Genomic DNA, 26,697 nt, shown 5'->3' with positions numbered 1-26,697 from the left:
TGTCAAGGCACCTACACCGCAGAAGCAGCGCTTGATCACGCCCCTGATCGCAGCATGAACATCATTGGAGCAGGTCTCCACGTCGGTCTGTGGCCTCCGGATTGGTGCCATCAGCCATGACTGCAGCAGGTAACCCCTGTCGCCCAATAGCCAATCACCCCCCAGACTTGGGTCATCTCGGCGATGGCTAGGCATCCTGGAGGGCTCGGTCCACATTGAAATGGATGTATTGTGCCGACTGGGCATATAAGACATTTGTGATGGCACGTATGCACCTGTGCACCAAGGTCTGTGAGATCCTAGACAGGCCCCCACTCGGTGTCTGGAATGGCCCCGGGGCGTTAAAGTTAAGGACAATCATCTCCTTGTTAGCCACTGGGAGCGGGTGTCCGACCCCATTCTCCTGCGGTGCCAGGTGCGCCATGAAGGGCTATATTGTGGCACTGGTTTGGACTGTGGACTCTGCCCTCGCATGATCCCCTCCCCTCTCCTCACCACACCACTGGCCCAGTTGGCACCCATCCCTGCTACCATGGGTATCCTGCTGGAGCTACCCTTGCCAGCAGTGCGCTCCGTGGCTCCCGTCCGACAGCCCTCCTGAAGTGGCTATTGTGACCGTTGCCCTTGGGCGGGCCGCGTGATGCCCTGCCGATGGTGCCAGACAGTCGGGGGACTGCCGAATGTGGGCTGGGAGAGTGGTGGCTGGGCTGCAGGGACCCATACGGCTTGTGGCACTCTGCAGAACCAGGAGCTAAGGTGGGTGGTCAGTGGGGCGCGCAGCAAGGTGGCTATCTTGCAGGCTGTGGCAATATGAGTCCGTGCCTGGGCACATCTCCAGTCCCATGGGGGGGTCATCTGGCCCCATGGTCCTTTCCTCCGTCACCCCACCATCTCCCCCACCGGCCCTGATAGCCCCCCCCCCCGCCATCCCAGCAAGTGTCAGGACCGGCAGCCCTTGATCGCGCCTCTCATGTATCCTACCTCCTCTCTCTCTAATCAGCTATAGCGCCAGTTTACCGATTTTTAAAAGTACAAGTGGACCTCACCGGCTGCCGCCAAGATTTCAGCATCGAAACTGATTCTCCGCCCAATTACGTTTCCCGATTCCAGCGTCAACCGACGGAGTATTCCGCCTATCATTTTAACACGCAGAGGACGCTGACGGGTTAATCCAGAAGAACAGGCTGGGAAGACAGCAATAGCGGAGTTGTACGGATCATAAACATTGTCTTGAATCTCCAGGCTGAACACTCTGTCGACCTTGCGAGGTTGGTAGGAAACGTAAAGGTATACCAAACCGGCAAGGGATGGGGAGAGAAAAAAGCAGGTGGAGGGCAGGGGGAACTGCTTCCAGGGGGAAGCTACTACAGTGGCAAATATTCTAGTGAGCGGAAGTAAGAGAGAGGTGTGTGTGCTGCAGCAGAATTCCCTAAAGGCAAAAAGGGGGGGCAAAATGACAAATCGGGGGGAAGGGGGATGTGGTGAATGTATTATACTAATAATTCACCAGTGTATTTGTATCTGTGCTGTCGCACTTGTATTTGTATATTTGTATCTGTGCCATACTGTTGCCCTTGGGGCTTCTCCTATGGGCCATTGTATGGCAATAGGGGAACATGTTGGGGCAGGTATGGGCTCTGCCCATGGCTCCTCCCCCTTGAAGGGAGGTATAAGGAGCAGTCGACCTGCAGGCAGTTCTCAGCATTGTTTCAGTCGCAGGCAGGCACTGTTCTAAGTTGGTTAAAGCCACGGTTTACTTCTACTCATGTCTCGAGTGAATTGATGGTCGCTTCAGGGGGTGAATGGTGAAGTGGGGAGACAAGGCAACAGAGTAGGGGAACAGCAATGGCAGATGAGCTTAGGGTGGTATTCGAGGACTAGGTGGGGGGAGGGAAGGGGGAGGGGTGGTAAAACCCCAGGATCCATAAGAGTGTCCGACAGAGAAGGAGGAATATGGGGGCCTGGCACTTCTGAACCTCCTATTCTACCACTGGGCAGTCACCACAGAGAGTATGGGGCTGAGTCAAAGAGCCGGGAGCGGAATAGACAAAAATGGAAGAGAGCTCTTACACAGGGATATCCATCCTAGCACTGGCCGCAGCTCCACTCCCATTCCCCCCAGCCAAGTACTCAAGAAGCCCAGTGGTGGTGGCCATACTGAGAACATGGACCCAACTCAGGCATTAATTTGGTCTGGTCTCAAATATCCACCATGGCCCCCAAGGGGCTGGTTTAGCACAATGGGCTAAACAGCTGGCTTGTAATGCAGAACAAGGCCAGCAGTGCGGGTTCAATTCCCGTGGCGGCCACTCCGAACAGGTGCCGGATGTGACGACTAGGGACTTTTAACTTCATTGAAGCCTACTTGTGACAAGCAATTATTATTATTATTATCTGCAAGAACCATAGATTTACCCCTGCGACAAGAGAAGCCTCCCTTAAATGATGGAGACAGGACGAAGGAGTACTGACGGTAGGTACATGTAGTTGGCAGTGTAGCGACACTGGGGGAACTGACAGGCAAGCTTGAGCTCACAAAAGGGAATGAGCTAAGATACATGCAGGTAAGGAACTTCCTCGGCAAAGAGACGGGGGAGCGATTCTCCGAGGCCGCGCAGGTTGGGAGAATAGTGGGCGCCGCCAGTTTTTCACGCGACTCCTGTCCGATGCACTCCCGCGATTCTCCCAAACGGCGAAATCAGTCCTGTTGTGTTCCACGCGGCAAAATCCGGAGAATCGCCCGAGGCACCCAAAATGGCGATTCTCCGGCACCCCCGCTAATATCCAGCCCGGTTGGGCCAAAGTCCCGACGGCGTGACCCCAGTTCACGCCGTCGCCGTCCACACCTGCTTTATAAAGTCGTCAGCTAGTCGTGCTGGCTGTTGCTGAGCAGTGAGGAGGTGAGCGGACCGTTCCGGAGTCTCTGCAGACTGGAGAAGGCTGCTTCCCCGAGAACGCAGCGGCCAGCAGGGGGGGGGGGGGGGGGGGGGGGGGGGTAGAGGGAGTGAGTAGTGGGAGGGGGAGGGGAGAGGAAGTGAGTAGTGGGAGGGGAGAGGGAGTGAGTAGTGGGGGGAGGGGAGAGGGAGTAGTGGGAGGGGGGAGAGGGAGTAGTGGGGGGGGAGAGAGGGAGTGAGTAGTGGGAGGGGGGAGAGGGAGCAAGTAGTGGGAGGGGGAGAGGGAGCAAGTAGTGGGAGGGGGGGAGTGAGTAGTGGGAGGGGAGAGGGAGTGAGTGGAGTGGGTCGTCCACCCCCAGATGCAACATGTCAGCCGCCCTGCCATGGCAGGTCGGTGATGAGGACACGGCCGCTGCTTGCCCTGTGGCTGATGGGCACAGCCCACTGACGCACCGGTGAGGAGGACGTTGTTTTTTTTTAAAATAATTTTTATTGTAATTTTTTACAGAAAATATAACAACAAATGATAACAAGCAATAATAAAACAACATAATAAGTATAACACCCCCAAGACCGTAGCAACGCATATATCGCACCCCCCCCCCCCACCCCCCCAAACCCAGTAAACAACAAGAGAACTTAAAAATAAATTAAAATTAAATAAACATAGTCAATGACCCCCCCCTCCTTTTCCCCCCCTCCACCCCGGGTTGCTGCTGCTGCTGACCCAGTTCCCTATCGCTGAGCCAGAAAGTCGAGGAAGGGTTGCCACCGCCTACAGAACCCTTGACCAATCCTCTCAGGGCGAATTTGACCTTCTCCAGCTTAATAAAACCCGCCATGTCATTGATCCAGGTCTCCACGCTTGGGGGCCTCGCATCCTTCCACTGTAGCAAGATCCTCCGCCGGGCTACTAGGGATGCAAAGGCCAAAACACCGGCCTCTCTCGCCTCCTGCACTCCCGGCTCCACCGCAACCCCAAAAAACGCGAATCCCCAGCCTGGCTTGACCCTGGATCCTACCACCCCCGACACCGTCCTCGCCACCTCCTTCCAGAACTCCTCCAGTGCCGGGCATGCCCAGAACATATGGGCATGGTTCGCTGGATTCCCCGAACACCTGACACACCTGTCTTCGCCCCCAAAGAACCTACTCATCCTAGACCCGGGCATGTGGGCCCGGTGCAGCACCTTGAATTGGATGAAGCTGAGCCGCGCACATGAGGAGGAAGAGTTAACCCTCTCCAGGGCATCCGCCCATGTCCCATCCTCGATCTGTTCCCCCAGTTCCCCCTCCCACTTAGCCTTTAGATCATCTACTGATGCCTCCTCCACCTCCTGCATTACCCTGTAGATATCAGGTATCTTCCCATCCCCGACCCAGACCCCCGAAAGCACCCTATCACTCACCCCCCTCGCGGGAAGCAAAGGGAATCCCTCCACCCTCCGCCTAGCAAACGCCTTTACCTGCAGGTACATGAACATGTTCCCCAAGGGGAGCTCAAATTTCTCCTCCAACTCTCCCAGGCTCGCAAACCTCCCATCAATGAACAGGTCCCTCAGCTGTCTGATGCCCGCTCTGTGCCAACCCTGGAACCCCTCATCAATGTCCCCCGGGACGAACCGATGGTTCCCCTTAGCGGAGCCTCCATCGAGCCCCCCACTTCCCCACTATGTCGCCTCCACTGCCCCCAAATCTTGAGGGTAGCCGCCACCACCGGACACGTGGTATACCTCGTAGGAGGGAGCGGCAACGGCGCCGTTACCAGGGAACCCAGGCTTGTGCCTCCACAGGACGCCATCTCCAACCTTATCCATGCTACCCGCTTCCCCTCCATCACCCACTTGCGTACCTTAGGAGGACGTTGTTAACTGACCGTTGGACACAGAAAGTGACCAGGGGTTAGGCTGGCCGCATGTCAGCAGTGCGACCAGGCCACCGGGACACACAGGTATCCCGTGGCAGGCGGCTGCCGAGGTGTCGAATAACCTCCGTCTAACATGTCGTTTCTCTGCCCCCCACCACCCTTCTGTAGGTGACCATGTATTCGAACCAAACGGCAATGTTCACCGTAGTGGTTAGGGCTGCTGCACTGCAGTTGGCCATCCAGCAGCGTCAACAGCGACATCCCACAGTGGATGCAGGGGCAGCTGCAGCAGTCGTCGCCGTACAGGCCACAGGCACTCATGGCCGGTATGTTCAGGGGGATGCCGAGGGGAACATTGACCCCAAACGCTGAGGAAGGCACAGGATGCGGGCACTGATGTCGAGCAGCATGGGGGGAGGAGAGGAGACACTGATGATGGAGCCAGGGCGCCACAGGCGGCAATCGAGGCCTAGGGTGTACCGTGACCGGATCTCTTTCGAGGCACTGCCGGACATCACCTGCAGGAGGAGACTCCGGTTCGGCAGGGAGACGGTCGCACATATCTGCCACCTCGTGGCGCACCTCGCCCCATGTGGATCGGGAGGAGGACAGGCGATACCGGTTGCCGTCAAGGTGCCGGTGGCACTTAACTTCTATGCTACCGGTTCCTTCCAGTCTACGAGCGGGGACCTATCCAGGATATCGCAGGCATCGGTCCACAGATGCATCCGGGATGTGACCGACGCCCTGTTCGCCATCGTGGACCGCTACATAACCTTTCCAGAAGACCCAGCACATCAAGAAGCAGGGATGGCAGGGATATCAATGGTCCAGGGAGTGATCGATGGTGTTCACGTCCCCATGCTCCCGCCTGCAGGCAACAGTGAAGTGTTCACTAACAGGAAGGGGACATACTCGATGAACAGCCAGGTGGTATGCGACCCCCACATGAGGATCATGCACGTGTGCGCAAGGTTCCCAGGGAGTGTGCATGATGCCTACATTCTCGCGCAGTCGTTCATCCCCGCAATGTTTGAGGGATGGCCCCCCCGGCTGAGGGGCTGGTTGCTGGGCGACAGGGGTTATCCACTGAGGTCTTGGCTGATGACGCCCATACGGAGGCCTCAGACCAACGCGGAGACCCTATACAATGAGGCCTATGCAGCAACCAGGGGTGTGGTTGAGCGCTGCTTCGGATTGCTGAAAATGAGATTCAGGTGCCTGGACCGCTCCGGAGGGGCCCTGCAGTACCAGCCCGAGAGGGTCGCTCGCATTGTTGTGGTATGCTGTGCACTGCACAACATTGCAACGCAGAGGGGAGATGACCTGGTGGAGGAGTCGGAGGGAAAGCCACTGGCAGTGGTGCCAACGCTGAGGAGGATGAGGAGGTTGAGGAGGATGAGGTGGAGGAGGTTGGCATGCAGCAGGGTGGTGCATCGGGCGCAGCACACAGACACGACCAGGGTGCTGGTAATGTGCAGGAGGCTGCACGACGGCACCGGCGAGGACAGCGGGCACGCGACACGTTGGTGGCTGCAAGATTCACGCATCGCGTGCGATGGCATCGCTGAACAGTACACTACCACCTGCATCGCCAGTCGTGCAGACCGACTGCTCACAACTTCCACCATCCCCCCCACCCCCGCTCACTGCTCCACTTCGACATCACCCGTACCATGGCACGACATTGATGGCTGTGTCAGTGGGTGTGATCGGTGCCATGTTGAATGATGACAGCCCGATCTGCGATGAGCTGTGAGCTCAGAATCGTTAGACAAAGTCTGACTCATGGCAATAGCTGAACCATCCATCTCGGTGGTCGCTGAGCTCATCAGGGACACTCCATCACTTGCCCGCGTGAGGTAGCTGGCATTGGAGTGCGGAGGACTACGATGTCCGACTGTGGGGGGGTGGGGGGACGACTGCACACCCGGCACCGAAGTTTCAGCGCTCGTCAATCCCAACGACACTCGGTCACCACCATGATCCTCGTGGCAACGGGAAAATCACACAGTCTAATAAGTTAGGTGCAACAGTGAGTTTAATGGTGAATATTATGCCCTAGCCCCTACAACTAAACTGTACCCTGCACCCGTGCCAACTTACTCTGTGTGCCTCTTCATTGCATTACGGGTCCTACCACTACATCTATGTGAATCCCCAGATGGTACAGCAGGAATGGAGGCGGACTGCTGAGAATGAGGCCCCGCGACATGGCTCCCCGTCGGCACTCGTTTCCTGGGGCGACCCGGCCTTGATGGGCCAGGCTGCTCCGCGGGCATTTCGGATGACGTGGTGCTACCCTGCTCTGCCCGCTGCCCACCCGATGCACCAGGGATGGGACGGGGGAGGCCGAGCGTTCAGGGACATCCCGTGATGGAGTTAATGGGGCGGCCCCCAGAACCTCCTCCTCCCCCGGGGAGCCCGGTGCCCCCGGGCCTCACTGTGGGACAGAGGTGCGAGCGGGGAGGTGCCCTGTTGCCCCACCGACACCTGGCGCTGCCAGTCCTGGAGGCCTGCAACGGTATCGACCAGGGTCCGAAGGTTCGCAGAGACGGAGTCCAGGGAGTGAGACATTCCCTGTGAGTGCGCGACGCCATCCAGCACGTGCGTCAGGCAGTCGATGCTCTCCATGACTGACTGCTGGGATTGTGCCATGGCCTGCTGGGACTGTGCCATGGCGTGCTGGGACTGGGCCATGACCTGGTGAGACTCGGCCAGGGCCCGTAGCACGCCGGCAATGTCATGTTGGCTCTGGCGCATTGCTGCCTGTGAGAGGGCAGCCTTCTCCAGGGCCATGGATGACGCGTGCACATGAAGCCCAATGCCTTGCAGAACCTGACCCATGGCCGATACCGTTTCACCCATTGCCTCGACCGCAGACGCCACTGTGCGGTGTCGGCCTGGGTGGTTGCAATGAGCAGCACCACTCCCTGCTCCTGGACGCGGTTTGACTCCTCTAACTGCGTCTACAGCTGCTGGAAGATGGCCCTCATCCCGTTATTGTGTCCCTGGGTTACAAAATGCATCAGCTGTCCGGGTGGGTCGAGTAAATCCAGGAACCCGGGAAACGTCTGGCCGCCAGCTGGATGCAGGGCTTGGGCTGCCCTCCAACAGTCCAGCCCCTCGGCTGCTCCGACCTCCACCTGCTGTACCAGCTCAGCTGTGTGGTGCACAGCAGACCGTGACCCAGGAGCTTCATCACTTAATTGCCCAACCGAGGTGAGTGTCTCTGGGATGGTGGATGGTGTGGGACATAGCAGTGCCGCAAGCTCTAGGTCCTCATCCGTCAGAAATTCAGGAGTGTCCTGGTCCCAGTCATGTCCCGGCGCAGGGCGCACGCGGCCCATGTACGGTTCAGCGTCGGGTGAGTCCGTTGACTGCGTCGCCGTCCTCTGTGCGTCTGGATCCACTGACCCCGTCCTGTCCTGTCTCACGGCCCAACCTTCGGGCAACGCACAGCCATGAAAGTCGTCACTGTCCGTCCTCTGTACGTCCCGCTCGAGAGTCCCGGATTTGGAGGATGGCCCTCCTGGCCGACCTCCTGCCACCCTCTGGCATGCGACACTAGGTGCGGTGGTCGTCGCGGATGGTCGGCTGTGTGTGGCACCAGACGGCCCTGGACGTTCGTCGGCTGGCCCTGGGGAACAGAATGATACGGGGTTAGTTAGACACGCTCGGCCAGGTGTCGGGTGGTCCAGTGGGCAGAGTGTGAGGGGACAGAGGATGGCTGGTCCAGTGGGCAGAGTGTGAGGGGATAGAGGATGGGTGGTCCAGTGGTCAGAGTAGATAGAATTTACAGTGCAGAAGGAGGCCATTCGGCCCATCGAGTCTGCACCGACTCTTGGAAAGAGCACCCTACCCAAGGTCAACACCTCCACCCTATCCCCATAACCCAGTAACCCCACCCAACACTAAGGGCAATTTATCATGGCCAATCTACCTAACCTGCACATCTTTGGACTGTGGGAGGAAACCCACGCACACATGGGGAGGATGTGCAGACTTCTCACAGACAGTGACCCAAGCCGGAATCGTACCTGGGACCCTGGAGCTGTGAAGCGATTGTGCTATCCACAATGCTACCGTGCTGCCCCACGTGTGTGAGGGGAGAGAGGATGGGGGGTCCAGTGGGCAGAGTGTGAGGGGAGAGAGAATGGGGGGTCCAGTGGGCAGAATGTGAGGGGAGAGTGGATGGGGGTCCAGTGGGCAGAGTGTGAGGGGACAGAGGATGGGGGGTCCAGTGGGCAGAGTGTGAGGGGAGAGAGGATGGGTGGTCTAGTGGGCAGAGTGTGAGGGGACAGAGGATGGGCTGGGGTGGGTGTGGGGGGTTGTCATGCAGGGTTGTCTCACTTGCTTCTGCTCCTCCAACCTCGCATTGCGCGACCTCCCGGGTGGCGGATCCCCCAGCAAAGTCCAGTGCCCTCTGCTCAAACACTGTCAGGGGTGAACCCCCTCCGGTTCTGTTGCACTCCCGGCTGTTGTTAGCAGTCTTGTCCTGTTGGGGGGGGGCATAGATAGAGCATCACAATTAGGCGGGTATCATCAAGGCATTCAGATATAGGCTACATTAATGCAGGGTGGGTCGCAACGATCATGTGGGTCTGTGACAACGTTGTTAACCACCCTCCACTCACTCTCGCAACCCCCTCCCCCTCGTACCCGCGGGGCGGGGGGGTGGGTGGGGGGGTTGATTGATGAGGAACGTGGGTGGGGGATGGTTGTGACCCGGGGGCACCCTCATGGCACTCACCCTGGCAGCCCCGGTGAGGTCATGGAGCTTCTTTCGACACTGCCCCCCGGACCGAGGGGTCTGCCCCACAGCACTGACTGCCGTGCCCACCTCACGCCAGGCCCGTCGCACGGCGCTGGAAGGGTGGCGATGCCCTCGTCTTGGGCAGAGGATGCCCCTGCGCTACTCCACCTCATCAAGGAGGGTCTCCAGGTCCGTATCACGGAACCTCAGGGCGGCCCTCCATGGCTCCGTCATTTCCCTCCCTCCTTTCTCTGCGTGGATCGCGCCCTTTTAGGACGTGGAGCGGCGTCATTCGGGCGTCGCGCGCTGATGATGCGCATTCAACGCCACGTCCCCCATGTTCCGCGCGGCCCCGATGCTAGCCCATTCTCGGGGCCAGAATAGGTCGCGATCGGGGCCGTTTTGCGCCGTCGTTGAACTCGACAGAGTTCACGACGGCTACCTCGATCCGGCGCGGCCTCGGAGAACCGCGCCCAGGAACTTTCCCCCAGCTGCCAGGACACTCCCTTCTGGATAGGTTTCTGACTGCATGCAAACTGGGGGACGGTAATTGAACTGATATAATACAAAAAACTAAGGAAAGAGGTACAGTCACCGCTGGATGAGACACGGGAGATGTGGGAGGAAGAACTGAGCATGGAGATAGGGGGAATGACTCTGGTTCGATTCGCTGCCTGGGGTGAACTCCATCTCCTCATGCAAAGAGCTGAACCTAACGCAGCTAAAGGTGGTGCACAGGGCGCACTTCACCAGAACACGTATGAGTGGGTTCTTCCCAGAGGTGAAAAACAAATGTGAACTGGCTAACCACACCCACATTTTCTGGTCATGTCCCAGACTTGTTGGATACTAGGCCGTCTTTTTCGAGACCATGTCCCGGGTGGTGAGGGGAGGGTGGAACCTTGCCTTCTAGTGGAGGTCTTTGGGGTATTGGAACAGCCAATCTCTTTATGGGAAGAGGGAAAAACGCTCTTGCCTTTGCCTCCCTAATCAACCACTGGAGACTCCCACTCAGCTGGAGATCAACAACGCCACCCAAGGCAATGGACTGGCTGTCCAACTTAGCGGAATTCCTTAAATTGGAAAGGATGAAATTCTCCATTTGGGGATCGGAGAAAGGCTTACACCACACGTGAAAGCAATTCACCAGCCTGTTCCAAGACCTGTTTGTGATCAGCAACCAATAAGGGAACAGAGGGGAGGGAAGTCCATGACAAAAACAGACAACAGAGGAGGAATGGGGTAAGGGCAGGAGAAAGGGAGAGGGAGGCACCCCCGGGGTCCGATCACCCCACGCCCCCCCCCCCCCACCCCCCAGGACCCCGGGGGTCCGCTCGCGCCGCCAATCCCGCCGGCACCGGAGGTGGTTTAAACCACGTCGGCAGGAGAGGCCTGACAGCGGCGTTATTTCAGCCCATCACGGGCCGGAGAAACGCCGCGGGGGGTACGCCGATCGGCGGGGCGTGATTCCTGCTCCCGCCGAATTCCCGGGTGGCGGAGAATTCCGACCACAGCGGGGGCGGGATTTACGCCAGTCCCGGGCGATTCCCTGACCCTGCGGGGGGTCGGAGAATTCCGCCCTGATTTGTGACTTCTTAGCACATCCCCGTCACCAGAAGTCCTATCCCATGAAAGAATAAATGGCAGAAACAGTAGACCGATTATTGATTCTAGTTCCGTGTTCACTGAATAAATATTCAGCCAGTAAATGTAGTGCATTTGTAAAGATGGCTGTTAAGGAGGAGTAGAAATTAGCAAAAGAATGAAGGGGAGTGGCAGCAATAGATGGATAGATTAAAAAAATTTGAGGGACGGTATGGAAAAAAAGGTGCACTTGTGGGTTAAATTGGCATGAGGAGTGATATGGTGGAATACTCTTGACAATTCAAAGTGACTGGAGATGCCCAGAGCAACTGTAAGGGAATGATTAACTGTATTCACCTTCCTAACTTGCTTTACTTATTAAAGCACTCCCTGGACTGAATCCAGAAGCATAGCTCTGGACTTCTGCTGCTGACCTCTTGGGCCACCTTAACCATGTTTTCTTTATGGCAGTAGTAAATTTCTTCTTTCAGTTGCTGGGAGAAGTATCTCTCTTCAGTTCCCCACAGCCCCCAGCAGCATTTCCAGGAAGGGTCATTTAACTGGGGCACAACCATTGGGTATCCTGAACCCATTGTCACACTTTTTCAGTTTTTGCTTCCAAAACCAAACTGCTCGTAATTGCATCTTTGTATTGGCCCTTTGGAAGCTGGTTTAGCAAACCTGGATAGACAGCTGGTTTGTGGTGCAGAGCAAGACCAGCAGCATGGGTTCAATCTTCATTCTTACTGAGGTTATTCATGAAGGCCCTGCCTTCTCAATGTTGCCCCTCACCTGAGGTGTGGAGATCCTCACCACCAGTCAGCCTCTCACCCATAAAACAGAAAGCAACCTATGGTCATTTGGGACTATGGCAACTTTACCTTATTTATTGGCCCTTTAAATACTTTAGTTCAAATTGCATCATGTGGGTCCTCACCATGCTTACCCCTACACAATCAACAGCATATCCAAAAGTGAAATGAGCTGGTTGTGTTACATATCACTGTCAGACAAGTTTACTTCAGCATCTCCTAAGTGACATAGGTCCTCTGATCACCCACTGTAATGACTTAGACCAGGCCTTGAGATTGGCCAATTGGAGTACGGGTTTCCTGATTAGTGGCCCAATCAGGGAACCTTTTCTCTGTATATAACAGGGAGTGTCAGATGTAGTGCCAGTGTAGACAGCAAGCTGAATGCACGCGGTTGTACTGCTGTTAGTTTTGTTCATAAAAGGAATTCTAGTGAAGGGACTTCTGCCTCCGTGGACTTATTACACCCACCTCAAACACTTTTCCAAATTAACGTAAGGGTCATAAGCAAAGTATCAATCGTGTTGTCAAACACTGGTTTAATGTTGATGCACCATCACTGGGTAATTCAGCTAAAGTGATTACCTCATCCTCATCCCAGTCGAACAAATCCCACTCGCTGACAACTTTTATTCGAGCTCGTTTCCACATCTCCAGAAACACGGTGGCTACAGTTTGAGAGAGAAATAGTCAGAGGTTGCCAACGTTTCATTCTTTACTGAAAAATCTTATCGTGCAAGCAAACACATTTACAATTTATACAAATGGGCTTAATTTTGTGTTATGGGTCAAATCCCCAAAGGGGATGGATTTGGAATGTGTTACAACAACTCATATTTGATGTAGAAAGAAACCCAGAAAAATCTCAGGGCGCAATTTGACGGAAAGGTTTTGAATTGTGGTAGCAAGTGGGAACTGCCGCAAGCTTTCTGACTCTCGGCCCGGCGAGGCCATCACCCTGATAAAACGTTAATTGATCCACTGAATGTGGGCCCCATAAGCTTCTTGCTGCAAATCATGGTACCGCCGGCTAATTCGCAGTGGCCACGCTCGCCAGACCCCTGCTAACAAGGGAGAACAGCACTTAAACCGTTCCTGCACAGCCAACCACACTCAACTCGTTGCTGAGACGACCAGTCCAATGAATCGGAGATTCCTACAGGGGCAGACCACTCGAAGCGGTCAAGGCATGCCTCAGTCTTCCGAGGGTCTCCGAGGGCCAGCCACAAGGCATCCAGTGCTGCCTGGAAGGAAGTGACATTGGCATTCAGCTCAGACAGTGTGATCAGGAGGACCGGCACCCAGTGCATCAGGAAGATCAACAGTCTCCACCGAGGCTGCTCACGTGAATTTGCACCGCAGCCCTGATACCACCCATGAGAATGCACCCGGCACCGCCCCGGTCAGCACCGTACCGGCCCCCGGCTCACCCATGTCCAGCAGTGCTGCCCACACCACCCCATTCCCACCCACCAAACTCCCCTCCGCCCCCAATACGGCCCATCTCCCCAAGCTCCCTCTCCCAACACCCAAGCAACCCCATCTATACGTGCAGCTGACGATGCCCCCTCTCTGTTCCTGAAGGATAAGTTGGCCTACAACTGATGGGGGAAGGCCCAGGCGGGCAGCAGGGTGCCAGTCATCAAGGTCCTCACCTCTTATGAGGAATGAACACTGGAGGTGGCTGAGGACAGAGCAGTGATCATTGCAGAGATCGGTGCGCATGCAGAAGTGGGGATCCATTCGCCCACACCCAGATGACCTGCCAAACGTGAGTTGTAAATGCCATGCAAACTGACCCATCCTTCCCACTGACCACATAGCCACTCTCCTCACAGGACCTGCAGCCGACAGCGCCAGCCCATCTGGGGGATGCCCCAGGCGTCTCCCCCCCCCCCCCCACCCTCCTCAACCCCCCATGAGAACACCTCAGAGGACAACTCCGAGTTGCCACCGTTATCATGGGACAGTTATCATCCCCATCCCCAAGTTATCTCCACCAGCGCACAGCCACACACCTCGGTGAGCGACAGTAGTGGTTAGGCTTCTGGGGCACAATCTGGTGAGGACCATAGAGCTGCTGACACGCAACAGGTGGAGGCAGGAACATCCAGACGAGACAGCTGTTGGCGGTCTGCTGGATTATAGGACCCAGCTGGGACAGTCAGATGCTGAGCCTCTGGAACAGGTTTACCCAGAGCTGATGCAGACGATAGGGTGCAGATGTGAGATTCAGAGGAGGATATCAGCGACTCTCCAGTAGTTCCATAACCGATTGGAGTAGTCCCAGAGGCTACGGGCTCAGGAGATGTTGCCAGCAATGGATAGCATCGAGGCCAACACTGCGAAGGTGTTGACCGCAGTGGGTAGCCTGGTTGGCGACATCGGCAACATGAGTGGAGGTGTCCAAGCAGTGGCTCAGTCAATGGCGGCCATGACTGAGCACCTCAACAATATGTCCAGTTGCTGGGGGACATCACCCAGTACCAGGTGGACCTTGATGAGGCACTGAGATGGGCCTTGCCGGGGCACTCCAGAGCATGTCCCAGTCACTGAGGAGCAGCACTGAGGGCGTCAACACCACACTGCAGGCATTGGGGAGCCGCCTGGGCTGGCTAAGCCAAATGACACAGGGGCAGCCGGGGCTCGATCCAGCTGCTCCTACCTCCTGAGGTGAACCTCGGGGCCAAATGGCCACCGAACGGGGGGAGGGGGAGTTGGGTCTCAACCCAGAGCCATCCTATGGAGGGCGACGGTGGCCCCCAGCTCCCCCGTGTTACACCCCCCCAATAACAGTGCATCTCACAGTCAACACCCGGTACAGTGCAGCATGGCGGAGCATGTGCCCTAGGTTCGCTAGGGCCCACCCGCCCCAGAGGATGCCTGTCAGGAGCATTGAAAGCCACAAGATGCGGTAAGCAGTTGGCTGCCTCCATTTCTGATGTACATCCTGAGGACACACTTTGGGGTAGTGAAAGAGCACATCAAGGATCACTGAGAGGACATGGGGGGGGGGGGGGGGGAGGATAAGGTAGGGGTAAGGGGAGTAGGAGGTAAGGGGAAGAGGATACGTTGGGAGGGGGAGGGTGGGGGGGTATGGGAGGTGTAGGGAGAGTGGGATGGCACCATCGGGACAAGTTGGAGACACTTATTTAAATCATTAAAATCTGTGGAGCTGGACCAATATGATGCCTCTGGCACTTTCTTCCGCTATGCAGGACATGCAACAATCCCACGCTCCATCTACACGGACATGGGAGTCCTGGACTCCTCCCCCCCACCACGTACTGGTGATGGGTGTGAGCGAGCACTCAAGAGACAGGCAGAGGTCAGACTATGGCATTGAATGAGGGGTAACAACGCTTAGCACTCTGTGAGTTGTCATCACCTTAGCCGTGACCGCTGACAGTGCCGACACAATCCCGTCACCCTGGAGTGATGTTACACAATACTGGGAGGGTGAGAAATGGAGGGCGGGTGGGGGTGGGAGGATGGTGATCGGGAGAGGGGGAAAGCAGAGGGATGAGGGAGAGGGAGGGGGTTTTGGGGAGAGGGGGAATGACAGAGGAGGCCATGTCCTATGTGAAATGGGTGAGGATGAGGGGCCTCCCTGGCCCTCCAGGCTTGACGGACGCTCGCCACTCCCACCTGTGCTCCATCCTCTGGCTGCTCCTGCGCATCCTCCCTGCGCTCCTCCTCCAGCCCCTCCTGGTCCGCCACTTCCTCGTTTCGGAGGTGGCCACATTTTCCTCCCCCTGCACCATGTCACCCTGCTGTCGTGCCAGGTTGTGTAGGACACAGTAGACCACCACAAAGCGGGCGACTCTCGGGGGGGTACACTGCAGTGCTCCACAAGAGCGCTCGAGGCATCGGATCCGCATTTTGAGCCATCCGATGCACCTCTCAATGACAGATTGGGTGGCTGCATGAGCCTTGTTGCATAGGGTGTCCACATTGGTCACTGGCCTCCGTACTGACGTCATTAGCCAGGTCCCCAGCTGTTACCCCTTATCCACCAAGAGCCAACCGGCCATCCTGGGGTGGTCCTCCAAGAGTCCAGGGATGTCCGACTGACCCAGAATACAGCTATCGTGCACACTTCCTGTGAAGTGTGCATACACGTGCATGATCTTCATGTAGTAGTCACATACAGGCTGGATGTTCAGGGAGTGGAACCCCTTCCTGTTGTTGTAGGGCACTCCCAGACGGCCCGGTGCACCCAAGGCGACATGAGTGCCATCTATTAGCCCCTAGACCTGTAGCATCCCATCAATGGTGGCACATCCTACACCCAGGCATCTTGTTGGGCCTGGTCCATGTCAAAATTTATATAGTTTTCTGCCCGGCATACAGTGCATCAGTGACTTCCCGAATGCACTTGTGGACTGTAGCTGATGAGATGCCGTACAATTCCCCGCTTGAGCCCTGGACTGATCCTGAGACATTGAGGTTCAGGGCTGCAGTGACATTCACAGCAACCGGGAGCAGGTGTCCTCCTCCAGGTATCTTCCTCCTCCGATTGGTGCCAAATCCGCGAGGCCATGGCACAGGTGCTGCATCATCTCCCTGTTGAGGTGGAGCCTAGTGCAACACATACTGTCTGTCATTTGATAGAAAGAACAGCAACGCCTGTACACCTTGGGCTGTCTTGAGCCTCCCCCTCTAGGTCGTTCCCTGACCTGATGGGTGGCCGGTTCCTCAGGGAGTGAGGTAGGGCCCTGCACATGTGCCGCTACCTTGAGCCTTTACTGATGCTACTGACACTGCCTCCTCAGGTGCTGGGCGCCTGGCCTGCTAGTAGCACCACTAGGGCAAGTTCCGTGGGGCCCAAGATATCGTCCATCCCATGTAATATCGGTAAGGAATTGGAGAGGGTGTGAGGCTGACAACCAGCAGTGTCATCCACCCCAGGACCCCCAGTCCATCCCCCCCATTACTCCTCCCCTCCCCCACCTAACATGCCCTGCCCACACACCCCCGACAACAGCGGGGGCCCCTGCTTACTGGGCTCCAGACCTTGTACACCAGGCACCTGCAAGTAATGTTACCTGGACCAGGCGCTGGTCTCCTCCCAAGTGCACACACCCACCTTCTGGTCGCGGAAATGTCCCCAGTGCTGGGTGGATGTTGGCTGTTGCGTACATGGTGTTGCCTCCTGCAGTGTTCAGGCACAGTGTGCAGGCATCAGGGTCTGATGGGATGCGAGGCAATAACCTCCACATGCCACACCTACCCACGGGGATCCACTTGGGATATATGAAGTGCTCAGTTAACTACAATTACCGATTACCAATAGCAATATCCTTCAGCTGCATGGTGAGAGGCCTCCACCGTCAGTGGAAGTTATGTGGTCGGTGGGGCAGGCAGGCTGGGGCTGGAGTTGTCACCGAAATGGGACCACATGGTCCAGGGGTTAGCATGGTGGACCCGCGGACACTGAGACATCCAACAAATCACGCCCCCAGTCTGTGCTGAGGTAGCCTATCTTGACTATGGCAATATTTGGAATTGGACCTTCCAGTCGCCCATTGCTCTTCCCCTCCCCCACCCTACATACCCTGCCCATACACATCTGGCCACAGCGGGGGCCCCTGCTAACTCCGCGGACCCCAGACCCTGCACCCAGGCACCGGCACGTAACATTACCTGGACCAGGTGCTGGTCCCCTCCGCTGTGGCTTGAAAGGGAAGGAAAATGAACACCATGGGCAGGATTTACTAACTGTTCACGCCGGTGGGAAATTCCGCTCTCACGCCGGCGCATCGGTTTCCCTGCGATGATGGGTGCTGTCAACGGGAAATCCCATTGACAATAGCAGGACCGGTAATTCCCACTGGTGGGCCGCCTTGGCCACCAAAAAAACATGCCACCGGCAGGTCGTAAATGACGTCCCATGATTTTTCTCACTGTCTCTATGTCTTTTCTTCTACTGAAAAGTGTGTTATGGCTAGATAAGAACTGGTTCAAGCGTACACTGATACTAAGTTTCTTCAACAGACCTTAACAAACCCAAGACCTCCATCATTTGGATGGATAAGGGCAACGGGTGCATGAAAATGTCATCACTTCAAATTTCCCCATAAAAGCACACACAGCTTCAAATTGGACATATATCACTGTCGCTGATTCAAAATGCTTGAAGTTCCTACCTAACATCATTGTGGGAGTTCGTCCATCGCGTAGACTGAAGCAGTTCAAAAAGAAGTGCATTCAAGAATGGGGAATAAATGCTGACCTTGCCAGTGTTGCAAACAGAGTTTAAAAATATCTCTGTGAATTACCAGTTGATACAAACCATCCACACTTAATCACAAGGAATGAATATTACACTGGGCACAAGGAGATTCCTTTAAGGTGAAGGCAAAATAACTTGTACATAATGTTGTTGTGAAGATATATCATAATTTTCCAGTGACAGTAACCCACAAACTTCAATACATATAGCCTTCTTCAACTATCTTAGTGATCATGGATCACATTTAAACTCAGCACCTGGCTTTACCTTTTCAAAGAAACAAAATTAATAGTTATGAGGAGAGTACATACCCCAGATTCCCATGAACATAGCAAAGAAAATTGTTATTTCTTGGTCAAATAGCTGCGTAATCTGTATGAAAACAATAAAAGGAGTTTCATCATTAGCACAGACCACTTCTCATGATACACATTGGGCGCGATTCTCCGCTCCCCAGGCCGGGTGGGAGAATCGCGGGAGGGCCGGTCTGGCACCCCCCCCCCCCCCGCGATTCTCCCATCCCCCCAAAATGGCGTGTCGTGTTTTGCGACACGCCGCTCGGAGAATCACTGGTCGCCGTTTTTCACGGCGACCCGCGATTCTCCGGCTCGGATGGGCCGAGCGGCCTGCCGTTCCCGACCTGTTTACGCCGGCGGCAACCACACCTGGTCGCTGCCGGCGTGAACATAGCATGAAAGGTAAGTTTGGGGCCTGTGGGGGGCGGAGAGGGGATCGAGCACCACGGCCGTGCTCGGGAGGGGACTGGCCCGCGATCGGTGCCCACCGATCATCGGGCCGGCATCTCTAAGAGACGCACTCTTTCCCCTCCGCCGCCCCGCAAGATCAAGCCGCCACATCTTGCGGGGCAGCGGAGGGGAAGACGGCAACCGCGCATGCGCGGGTTTGCGCCGGCCAACCTGCGCATGTGAGGCTGATGTCACTAAGGTGCCGCCGGCCGCGTCATTATCGGCGTGCCGCCTTGACGCCAGCGTCAAGGCCGGGGGCCGAGTTTCACGCCGGGGGGAGGGGGGGGGGGATAGGGGCGAGGAGCGGCCTCCGACACCGTTGTGAAACACTCCGTGTTTCACGACGGCGTCGGCCGTTGCGGAGAATTCCGCTCCTTGTGTCTTACTCATTTAATCCTTAACTGCAAATTTTAGGTTTTTATTTGAGTTTACTGAACTGATAAATGTAAAGCAAAAATATTTTTGCTGGCCAAGCATGTGTCCCTTGTAACATCACAGATGCCCACCCAACCTCAACCGTAAAATTGTTCCTACGATGCAAGTATAGTATCCACTAGGCTTGGTTAATGGTTAAGTCACCAGATGAAAGAAACAAGGCACACCCTGGAATTTTTTTTTATTTGTTCATGGGACATGGGCATCGCTGGCTGGGCCAGCGTTTACTGTCTGTTCCCAATTGTCCTTGAGGGGGCAGTTAGGAGTCAACCACATTACTGTAGGTCTGGAGTCACATGTAGGCCAGACCAGGTAAAGACGGCAGATTTCCTTCCCGAAAAATAGTTTAGTGGACTAGATGGGTTTTTACGACAATGATTTCATGGTCATCATTAGACTTTTAATTCCAAATTTTTATTGAATTCAAATCTCACCATCTGCAGGATTCAAACCCGGGTCCCAAGAGCTGGGTTTCCAGTTTACTAGTGCAATGACAATCCCTACTACTATGCCACCGTGTCCCGATAATAGGAATATATTATGACTCTAGGTTCCTTGCTGGCTTCAGCATTTATTCAGTTATTGCACTGAAAAGATGAAGGACATTTTTACTTTATACATTTACCTCTTCTGCTCAATTGTTATGTGAAATGCTAATTTCCTTGATCTTTAAACACAAGAGGCTTCCTGGGATTACACTGCTCTTGCAATCAGTATATTACAATAAATAAAATAGACTAACAGCTACTGCAGCACTTGAGATGATACAAGGATTTAGTGGGATCAAAGAGTCATTGCCATTTATAACACAATGGGGTTGCATGGTGATTAGCACTGCTGCCACACAGAGCCAGGGTCCGAGGTTCAATTCCAGCCCTGGGTGACTGTGTGAAGTTTCTATGTTCTCCCAGTGTCTGCATGGGTTACCTCTGGGTGCTCTGGTTTCCTCACACAGTCCAAAGTTATACAAGTTAGGTGCATTGGCCATTCTAAATTGCCCCTTGGTGTCCAAAAGGTGGGATTACTGGGTTATATGGATCAGGAGGGGCCAACAATGAGAATCGCGCCAGGCGCCAAATAGTTTGCGATGCAACAACCTGCTCCCGTAGGCGAAATTGGGACCACCACTTCGGCCCTATTTCCATACAATTAACAGGAGCCACCACATATCCAATGGCATCCTGTCATTCAGGGGTCTCCCCAGCAAGTGGTCACGCTGGCGCCGATTAATATTCCATTTTAAAAACATGAACCTGGCGGAAGGCTTCTGTGGGGAACCGAGGAGGTGAGTAGCCATCTTTGGTCACAGGCAAAGAGCCCGGGGTGCTGAGCTTGCCACCCCAGTGATCCAGTGGGGGGGGCGGGGTACCCACCACAGCCGTCGGTCGCCATAGGAGGATTGGGGGAGGCGTTGGGGGGGGCAAACGCTTGCGGCACCATCATGCCAACCACTGGGTCATTCACTCGTTCCGGGGGAAACCCTTGTCCCTGCCAGACTGCCCAACGACCACCCATAACCCCCGCCGACTGCCAAGGACTCTGGCTGTGCGGATGAAAGCTATTTCTAATAGGGAATTGGCAATCTTGGTTAAGTGAGCACTTCACACACCACAAGTGGATCCCCATGGGTTGGCAAGCGATGTAGCATGTTGGAGTCATTGCCTAGCATCCCAATCACACCTTGATGCCTGGATCGTGCTTGAACACTGCAGAACGCAACACCACGCGTGCAGCAGCCAACATCCGAACACCCAGGGGATGGAACACAACTCCGTGGACATGTCCACAGCCAGAGGGTGGGTGGGTGCCATGCAGAGGGGGAAATAATAATAATAATCTTTATTAGTATCACACGTAAACTCACATTAACAGTACAAAGAAGTTACTGTGAAAATCTCCTAGTCGCGACATTCTGGCACCTGTTTGGGTACGCTGAGGGAGAATTCAGAATGTCCAATTCACCTAACAAGCACTTCTTTCGGGACTTGTGGGAGGAAACCGGAGCACCCGGAGGAAACCCACGCAGACATGGGGGGATGTGCAGACTTCGCACAGACAATGAACCAAGCCAGGAGTTGAATCCAGGTCCCTGGCGTTGTGAAGCAACAGTGTTAGCCACTTGCTACTGTGCCGCCATTGCCGCTCCAGATGCCTAGAGAGATGGGCCAAGGCATCGGAGGTCAGCCTGCATTGCGGAATAAAGTGTCAGAGGCGTCATGATGGTTGTGCACAAGGGCGTTTCATATGTTTTACAATTCCCCTCTCTCCCGATGGTGGCTGGAACATGCTCCTCAGTGATTGGGACATGCTCTGCAGTGTCTCAGCAATGCCCAATTGTGACTGGGACAAGCTCTGCAGTGCCTCAGCCATTCCCATCTGAGAGTGAGACATGTTCCGCAGAACCTTATCAAGGCCAGCATGGTTCTGGGTGACATTGCCCAACGAGTCGGACACTCTGCCGAGACCCTCAGCCATGGGCGTCACCTTCACTAATGATGCAATGTCGTGCACCAGGCTTTCCACAGCGGTTGCCACCCTAGCAATGTTGTCTTCAGGCCACGCATCGCCGCTGACATTTTCTGCGCCCATAGCCTCTGGGACTCCTCTAAGTGGCTATGGATCTGCTGGAATGATGCTGATATCTCCATCTGAATGTCCCGGCTGCTCCCCATCATTTCCATCCGCTCCGGGTAACCCTGCTCCAGAGGTTCAGCATCAGGCTTGGACCCAGCTGGGTCCAAGAAGACCTCCGACTGTAGCAGTGTGGTGCTGACCAGATTGTGCCCTAGAAGCCTGTCCACTAACATTTCTCACAGAGGTGTGTGTATCTGCGTTGGTGGAGGGTGGGGATGTCAGCTCCCTCCCCCTGACTATAAGGGTTGCATCCTCGGAGCTCTCCTCCGAGGTGGTCTTATGGGAAGCAGGAGAGGGTTCCGCCCGGGATGGGCCAGCACCAATGGCTGGAGGACCTGCGGGAGAATGAACATGTGGTCAGTGGGAGGGATGGGTCAGTCAAGAAGCCAATAACAGCTCACGTTTGACAGGTCCCACGGGTAGAGCCTGGTGGTTCCTCACCTCTGCGGTGTCCGCCAGCCTCCGCGTGGGTGACCGCCCTGTGCTCAGCCACCCCAGTCACCTCCAGGGCTCGCTCCTCAAAAGACGTGAGGGTTATTAATTCTGGCACGCCTCCGCCAGTCTGGGCCCTCTCCCAATGATTATGGGAGATCTTTCCTTGAGGAGACACAGAGAGACCATCATTAGCCAATGCGTAGTTCACAGTGGTGGGAGGGAGGGTGTGAAGGGAAGGATGGGGTGGGGGTTGAAGGGGGAGGGGGTAAAGGAACGGTTGGGGGTGTTGAAGTGGGAGGGAGGTGGCATTGATGTCTACTCACTCATGTTGCTTGGCGTAGGTCTTTGACCTCGTCCTGCACTGAGGGTCAGTCCTCCTGGCCACACTCCCCGAGCTCATTTCCGCCGTCACACGTCCCAGGCGGCACTGGCTTCCCTATGGCTGACCCTTTTGGACCCTGGGGGCACAGGGCATTCCACCTGGCCTCCATAGCGTCTAGCAGCCTTCCCAGGTCAGCGTCCCCGAATCTTGGGGCTGGTCTCCTCGGCGCCATTGTTGCGAACTGGGGTGGGCTGATCAAGTGCAGATTAAGTGCTGCTCGCCCTTTTTAGTGGGGTGGGGGGGGGGGGGGGGGGGCTCGTGACCATAGTGTTGGCGCATCGGCTGGCAAGCCTTCATTTGTGGCGAGAAGCCCAATAGTCCTCTTCAGGGTTAGCACAGGGCTAAATCGCTGGCTTTGAAAGCAGACCAAGGCAGGCCAGCAGCACGGTTCGATTCCCGTAACAGCCTCCCCGAACAGGCACCGGAATGTGGCGACTAGGGGCTTTTCACAGCAACTTCATTGAAGCCTACTCGTGACAATAAGCGATTTTCATTTCATTTCATTAAGTGGACCAATTAACATTGAATAGTGTTGCCAACCTTGCTGGGCTGAGCGCCGGGAAGCTCGCAGTTATTCCCACTCAGAAATCTTTCCGGAGAATCGTGCCCAAAGTGTCACCTTCACATTGAAGGTACCCGACAGAGTTTAGAGGCACTACCACCATGTTAAATGGGAAGGATTTCAAAAAGATTGAGCAAATCAAAACTGGGCATTCTTGAGACTGTGGGCTATCAACAGCAGAATCGTATACAACCACAGTCTGTAATCCCATACCTCCCTCTACCATTACCTTCAGGCCAGAGTATCAACTCTGGTTCAATGAAGAATGCAGGAAGGCATGTCAGGAGCAGCATTAGGCATACCTAAAAATTAGACATCAACCTGGTAAAGCTAGTACTCAGGACGATGTGCATGCCAAAGAGAAAAAAGCAATATGTGATAGACAGAGCTAAGCAATTCCACAACCAGTGGATCAGATCTAAGCTCTGCAGCCCTGCATCAATGAACTGCTAAACAGGTTATTTATGAATGCCCACCTTTTCAACCTTGCTCCTCGCATGAGGTGTGGTGATCCTCAGGTTAAATCACCACCAGTCAGCTCTCCCCACTCAAACGTGAAAGCAGCCTATGGTCATCTGGGACTACGGCGACTTTACTTACTTTACTAACTAGAGTAGTAAGCTCCAGAAATATCCCTATCCTCAATAGAGCCAAGCATAAAGACAAGGCTGAAACATTTGCGGCCATCTTCAGCCAAGAGTATTGAGTGGATGACCCATCTCAACCACCTCCTTAGGTCCCCAGCGTCACAGATACCAATCCACAACCAATTTGATTCACTTTGCATGCTATCAAGAAACAGCTGAAGGGACTGAGTACTGCATTATGGCAATAGTGCTGAAGACTTGTACTCCAGATGTCCTTAGACAAGCTGTTCCAGTACAGTGGCAACATTGACAATATGGAAAACTGTCTAGGTAAGTCCTGTCCTCACAAAGCAACACAAATCCAACCCAGCCAATTACCACCCTATCAGTCTACTCTCAATCTGCAGTAAAAGTGATAGAAAGGGGCAGTGCCATCAAGAAACACTTACTCAGAAATAACCTGCTCACTCACTCTGCCATGTAAGAAGTCTTACAACACCAGGTTAAAGTCCAACAGGTTTGTTTCAAACACGAGCTTTCGGAGCACTGCTCCTTCCTCAGGTGAATGGAGAGGTATGTTCCAGAAACATTTATATAGACAAAGTCAGAGATGCCAGACAATGCTTGGAATGCGAGCATTTGCGGGTAATCAAATCATTACAGATCCAGAGATAATGGGTGATCCCAGGTTAAAGAGGTGTGAATTGTCTCAAGCCAGGACAGTTGGTAGGATTTTGCAAGTCCAGGCCAGATGGTAGGGGGTGAATGTAATGCGACATGAATCCAAGATCCCGGTTGAGGCCGCACTCATCTGTGCGGAACTTAGCTTTAAGTTTTTGCTCAGCAATTCTGCGTTGTCGCGTGTCGTGAAGACCCGGAGATCAGAGGCTGAATGCCCTTGACTGCTGATAACGGCCCACCTGTCAATATATGCATCCAATAAAACAAACCCTCCCACGGTGGAAACAAAAAACAAAGGAGAAAAAGAGAAAGGAATCCGGGACCGCCATGGTCACCCTGGCGTCCACTCCCCCCTCCCGCCCACGGTCACCCTAGAATCCACCCCCCCCCACACCCAACGCCGTCCAACCTCTGAAAGAGTACCGTATATGATACCCAAGAGTTGTAAATCCCCCCCTCCCCTCCCCTCCAACTCCTCCCGCCCACTGCCTCTTGTAAAACCCCTCCCCCCAACCTCGGTTCCTTCCCCCCAACTTTCCACTCCGGCAAGACCACTCGGACCCTGTTCTGCCAGGCTCCGATGGCCGCAGCCCCTCCCCCCACCTCACTCCCGTTCACTGGCCGGTTTAAACCGGCCAGCGCGGAGGCCCCCCCCCCGCCCGGGTCCCTTTCCCCCTTGCCCGGCCCTAGGAAAGCCCAGAAATCCCCTTTTAGCACACACACCCCACATATCCACCTACACCCCAAAGAGCCCTCACTTCGAGTGCAAGTCCCATCACTTCCCCTGTCCAAATATATACACCATTGGCTCCTTTAGCCCATACACCCGGACAGTGAAACAAGAAAAGAAGAGACAAAAAAGAAAATACAGTCCTGAGGTTACATCGGCACATGGCCATTTCTCAATTTCTCAGTTCTGCCACAGTCCTTCTGCCTTCGCAAACTCCTCCGCTGCTTCCGCCATTCCAAAATAAAAGTCCTTGAGCTTTTAAGTCACCCTCAGCTTCGCTGGATATACAATGCCGCACTGCACCTTACTGATGTACAGTGCCCTCTTCACCCGGTTGATAGCAGCCCGCCTCCTCGCCAGCTCCACCGTAAAGTCCTGGTATACACGTATACCAGCTCCAGCCCACTGCACCACCCGCTTCTACTTGGCCCAGCACAGGACCTTCTCCTTCACACAGTACCTAAGGAAGCACAAATTCACTACTCTTGGTGGCTCACCCGCCTTTGGTACAGGCCTCCCCGACCGATGAGCCCGATCCAGTTCATATTGGGAGGGATCCTCCCCTTGCCCTAATAGCTTCGCCAGCATAGCGGCAAAATACTCCGTCGGCCTCGGCCCTTCAACTCCTTCGGGCAGCCCCACAATCCTCAAATTCTGTCGCCTGGACCTGTTTTCCAGGTCTTCCAATTTTCCTTGCAGATCCTTGTTCATCTCCATCACCTTCCGCATCTCCTTCCCCATCGGGGTAAGTGTGGTGAATCACAGTAGCGTAATTCACACTGTATTACACATGTTGTACTATGTCTCTGTAAGCTCGGCACACAAGCAGTTGCGCTGCTCTGCCACGAGGGGGAGATGCACTGGGAGTGTACGGGAGTTTGTACTGGGCTCCACCCACGGCTCTTCCCCTAACCGGAAGTATAAAGGTTGATGCTGAGAGCCTACCTGCCAGTTCATCTGGAGTTCATCTTGTCACATGCAGGCTCTGTTGTAAGACGATTAAAATCACTGTTCACTTCTAACCACATGTTGCGTGAATTGATGGTCTCATCAGTAAGTTGATCACCGTGCTGCGCCAACGTCTCCTCCACTACCTTCAGCGCCTCCCCTTGCGCCCGCACCTCCGCCACTGCACTCGCCACCGCCGTCAGGGGAAATCGCCTCCTCCACCAGCACACTCAAAACCTCCCTCATCTCCTTCCTCATCGCCTCCAGGCGTTTTGTAAACTGCCTTTCGAATTCTGCAGCCATCACCTTGGTTATTTCTTCAGCCTTCAGCAATGCGGCCTCCCCTGGTGCTCCAGCCTTTTTCCCTGCTGACCCCGTGGTGACCTCTCCACTCCCCGACAGGCCCTCA

At 55.0% G+C, this 26,697-nt stretch overlaps 1 protein-coding gene across 1 annotated transcript in view; it reads right to left on the bottom strand.

The window, feature by feature from the left end:
- LOC119971676 (anoctamin-9-like) overlaps positions 1–26,697 on the bottom strand; it is a 411,929-nt gene that overhangs the window by 224,407 nt on the left and 160,825 nt on the right. Inside the window, exons 10-11 of the mRNA XM_038807554.1 lie at positions 18,460–18,520; positions 12,499–12,581 (exon numbers count right to left, since the gene is read on the bottom strand). Of these exons, the coding sequence (XP_038663482.1) occupies positions 12,499–12,581; positions 18,460–18,520 (144 nt within the window). The remainder of the gene's footprint in view (positions 1–12,498; positions 12,582–18,459; positions 18,521–26,697) is intronic.

This window comes from Scyliorhinus canicula, chromosome 9, assembly GCF_902713615.1.
Source record: "Scyliorhinus canicula chromosome 9, sScyCan1.1, whole genome shotgun sequence".
In the NCBI taxonomy this organism is placed as follows: Eukaryota; Metazoa; Chordata; class Chondrichthyes; order Carcharhiniformes; family Scyliorhinidae; genus Scyliorhinus; species Scyliorhinus canicula.
The sequence above is the reverse complement of the archived record's forward strand: the minus strand, read 5'-3'. Positions and strand labels throughout refer to the sequence as shown.